The sequence below is a fragment of the Cystoisospora suis genome, assembly GCF_002600585.1.
Source record: "Cystoisospora suis strain Wien I chromosome Unknown contig_9077, whole genome shotgun sequence".
Classification (NCBI taxonomy): Eukaryota; Apicomplexa; class Conoidasida; order Eucoccidiorida; family Sarcocystidae; genus Cystoisospora; species Cystoisospora suis.
In genome coordinates, this window is record NW_027161855.1 from 10064 (window position 1) to 14575 (window position 4512).

Consider the following 4512-nt stretch of genomic DNA (forward strand, 5'->3'; position numbering starts at 1 on the left):
TCTTCAATCTATCTATCTTGAACGACTATCTCTCTAACTGTCTGACTTTTCTTTTTCTTATCGTCATTTATATCTTCTATTCTCTTTGTATTTTCCTGTCCTCTCTTCATCCTGGGCTTAACATGTATATATGTGGATAGGTAGTGAATCCTTCTCCTCCTCGAAGATGAAGAGATACGGACAGAAAGATACAAAGAGGAGAGAAGATACCTACTTGCATACATCCCAATACCATGGCTTGTAGACTTTCCACTAATTTTTTCTTTATCATACATTCGTGTCTTTCTCTTCTCTTCTCTTCGTGATTCATTTCTTCTTAATCGAAAGAAACCCTCCAATACACACGCGATCTTGCTAGATCTCTACCCTTTCCTTTCTCGCTGATCTGTCTATGACTGTGTATTCCTCTCTCTTCCTGTCCCCCTGTCTCTATCTCTCCATCTCTATCTATGCCTAGGGTACTGGATGGCCCGTGAAGGCTCATGTACTTTTTCTTTCTTTTCTTTCTCTTTGCGGTCGCTTGGTCGTGTGTCTCTCTTCTTTTAGATTCCTAGGTGTATAGACACATATCTATGCGTAGCTGTATATACAGAGAGATAGATAGGTAGAGGTCTCCGCGTGACTTGCTCTCTGTACTGTTGAAGAGGAAAAGAGACATGTAAAGGAGATAGGTACGAGGAGTCAAGAAGCCCTTTCCTTCTCTATCTCTTTCTTCTTCTTCGTCTTTTTGCCCTTAGTGAAGTCGCTGGATGGAGGGAAGGATTGAACTTAGACATCTCTCCTTCTTACCGCTTGTTTTCTTTTCTTCTTTCTCAGCTTCGCCCATCTACCTACCTAGAGGGTCGTCGCCCTCTTTCTTTGTATGTAGCAAGCGTATGTAGGGTATCACATCATTCCTAGGTATATCTATATATATCTCTCTCTATATATATGCAGATACATGTGCGTCATTGTCTACAGAGATCTGTGCATGCATGCATGTATGCTGAATATATATATCTATATACATATATGAGGTATATTCTACTTACACAGATCTTTTCACACACCTCCATGCTAAGCATATCTCCCTCTATATATGTATGTATGTGTAGGTATTTTTGTGAAGATCAGCGTATATTTATGTGTACGTTTCGTGTGTGGATGGCTTAGGAGCATAAGATAGCGCCCATGTCGTTCATTGATAAGTCTCTGCAAAGTCGACTTCAAGCGAATTCAACGTATGGAGTGAAGACCCTTAGAACTAGCGTCGTCTTTATGAGTGACCAGCCCATACTACTCGATAATTCTCGTCCAGCCAGAGGAGCTATCTGTAAAGAAGGTCAGCAGAAAGACTACACAATACCAGTCTATCTCTCTCCCTCTATCTATCTCTGTCTTTATCTATGTATCTCTCTCTGTCCCTCTCTCTTCTCAGGAGTGGTATACTTGGGTCTTGAATACATGTATCGGTCATAGTAGATCACTAAGAGAATATGCGAGGTGTATGTATATGAATGTATGTATATGAATGTGCATGTAAAGAAGGTTAGGATGCAAACAAGCGGCGTCTGTCTGCATCTTCTCAGTCATTAGGTGCAAACGGGTAGAGAAGAGATCTATCCATCATTATGTACCAATGAGAAGATATCGAAGCCCCCCCACACGGCGTATCATAGTCATATATATATATATATATACGTGTGAAGATATATATATATATATACATAGTTATGGATAGATTTTGAATATACTCCCAGGTATATGTGAAAAGGAATGGGAGTAGTATATCTGAGATGTAGTGTATAGACACTCCTCCCTCACTGACGAAGAAGAAAGCTCCTGTGCAACTTTTCATTTCCTCTACTCCTCAATGATTCTGAGGTGTATATACACCGGAAATGCGGAGGCCGGCTTGTCAGGATCCTTAATTTTCCTAGGCATGTAATGATCTAGGCTTCACACTCGTCTCTCTATCCATCCACGTACCTAGTAGGCTCTTCCTTCATCGGGGTATTATTCGTTTCCTGCCTTCCTGTCTCTGTCTTCTTTTCTCTGTCTTCTCTACTTTTTTCTTCATCTCTCTGTTCCTTTCCTTGACTCCTTGGACTTCTGGTGAAGATCTCTCTATGTTTAATCTTTCTTCAATCGACCTATCTTTATTCTATCGATTTATCTGTCTATCTATCCTACTATCTTTCTTCATCTATTCTACACATCCATCCAGCACTCGATCAAAGAAGAAAAGAAGAAGAGGAAAGAAAATGCCTCCTCCATCTTCTCCTCACAACACGGCCCTCGTCCTACCATATGCTACATTTCTTCTCTATACAAGCACATATATATATACATATATATATATCCAGAGAGAGAGAGGTAGTGACGTATATAGTTGTATATCTCTACATATGTGTCTATCTCCTATCATCATGGAAAGGACATCTCCTTTCTCTCTTTCCTTCTTTATCTCCCTTCTCTCTTTCTTTTGTCGCACTTTTCTATCCCGCTCAGGACTGTATTCTTCTCCTGACTGCGTCTACCTCTTTAAATACACCCCCCCCTTTAGTCACTTTTCTTCTTTCTTTCTTCTTTCTTCTTTTCTGTTAGGTCAGAGAGCTATGTTGGTATCGTTTGAGAGTGTGCGCCGTGAAGAGGATGGATTTGCGTATGCACATTTGAATCTTCACAGCCCTTCGGTGACTTCTTTCCATCGCGAGCTTCCTGGAGAATTTCAGCTGAAGGCTCTCAACCCCTTCATGTGGTCGAATCACTTCCCTACCGGTAAAGACACAACACACACCTCAACAAGAAGAGAAAAAGGAAAAAGAAAAGAATCTCTTGATGATAGAGGGAGAACAAGGAGAAAAACAAGAAGAAGCTAAGGGGCACCATGACGATATGTCCGTCGTTACAGTGGAGATCTCCTTCAGCTATCATATATGCACACATAGATTGATTAAAGATAGATTAAAGATAGATAGATGCTTGGATAAAACACCCGTTGGCTTCGTTTTCGACTTTCTATCTTTGCTAGATTTTCCTTCTTTCTCCTCGCTCAACAGTATCCTACACGTACACATATATATCTGTGGAGATAGAGACAGGGAATGATCCGTTGATATACATATATATATATATATACATGTATCTGCATGTTTGTATGAGTACAGACATACACATACATACACAGATAGAGATATATGTAGGAGTGAATATGTATGTATAGTGTGTGTACAGACACTACGATAGAGATATATGAAGATGTAGAGATTCTCATAAACCTGTGAAGTCTATTAAGGCGAGATGAAGAAGAAACACAAGCTACCTGATAGAGGAAAGTTGTGAGTTTAGTTGGATGCTGTATGTACATCTTGTGGCTTTTTTGTGTGTGCATGCATGCATGCATGTCCAGAGAATGAGTTTATGAATTTCCGTGGGACGGCTATCTGTATGAAAGAAGGGTCAAGGCTGCAACTTCTCAAGGGATGGCCCGTCACTGTACCTGGTAAGAAAGAAAGAAAGAAGCACTGGCACGACATTAAATAGTTAGGTCAAGGGAAGAGAGGTAGATTGGAGACAGATAGATAGATAGATAGATAGACAACATCTGTGCAGCAAGCCTTCTCTGTATTTACGTTGGTAGCCAGGATGACTTGGAGCGCTTCCTTACTGTCTTCTCCTTGGGAGAGATGCTTTCTTTACTTCTTATTAGATATCGCGTGATAGATATCTCTCTTACGCGTGTCGCTCTGTCGGGCTCTATCTATACTTACATGAAGAAATCCATCGACCACTAAGCTTGAAACAAAAAGACACTTCAGGGTATACCAAGGCTACTTAGATCTCCTGTTATATATGACCACTCTCTCTTGGATACATGCATGCATATATATGAATTACTAAGGTCGACTTGATCTTTCTCTCTCTCTGTTGGTTTATCTACAAGCATTTGAACAGCACCTTAACACACTCCGCGTACATGCATAGGTTCAAAGGAGGAGGAGGAGAAGACCCGAGTAGTAGCACCAGCATTAGCAGCAGGTAGCTGTCTCTCCCTCTCTCTGTCTCTCTCTCTCCCTGTCTCCCCTTCCTTTCATTCCATGTCTCTCCTCTCTACATCTGTCATATGCCACACGCGCTCTTTCCTCGTGTCTTTGTGATCCTCTCCTCTCTTGTCCCTTCTTTCTTCTTTCTCGTCATTCTTAGACTACAAGGAGGGCCCGTGGAAAGCGCGCGTGAAGGTGGTCAGAGCGTTTGTGACTCCTTCGGCAGACATGAAGAAGAAGAATATGTACCTCCTACAGGCCACTCTCCACGTCACACATCAGCCTAAGGACGGAATGTTTAGAGACCAAAATCTTGACGTAATTCCCTTCATGGGCTATATCAAACTCGCCAACAGACAATTCGAACAGTAAGATCCTGCCCGTCCCCCGAAAAGAGAAGAATGATCGAATTTTGAAGAAAGACATAGGAAAGATATACGAACGAGTGAAAGAAAGAAAGAATAAGGAAAGAATAAGGAAAGAAGAC

At 41.3% G+C, this 4512-nt stretch overlaps 1 protein-coding gene across 1 annotated transcript in view; it reads left to right on the top strand.

Annotated features, from left to right (window-relative positions):
• Window positions 1–4397, top strand: part of CSUI_010967 (chaperone related protein) — a gene marked incomplete at both ends in the record, with an annotated part of 4754 nt that extends 357 nt beyond the window's left edge. Inside the window, 4 exons of the mRNA XM_068071068.1 lie at window positions 1153–1321; window positions 2587–2760; window positions 3392–3484; window positions 4186–4397. Coding sequence (XP_067916957.1) covers window positions 1153–1321; window positions 2587–2760; window positions 3392–3484; window positions 4186–4397 — 648 coding nt within the window. The remainder of the gene's footprint in view (window positions 1–1152; window positions 1322–2586; window positions 2761–3391; window positions 3485–4185) is intronic.
• Between the last annotated feature and the right edge of the window lie 115 nt (window positions 4398–4512).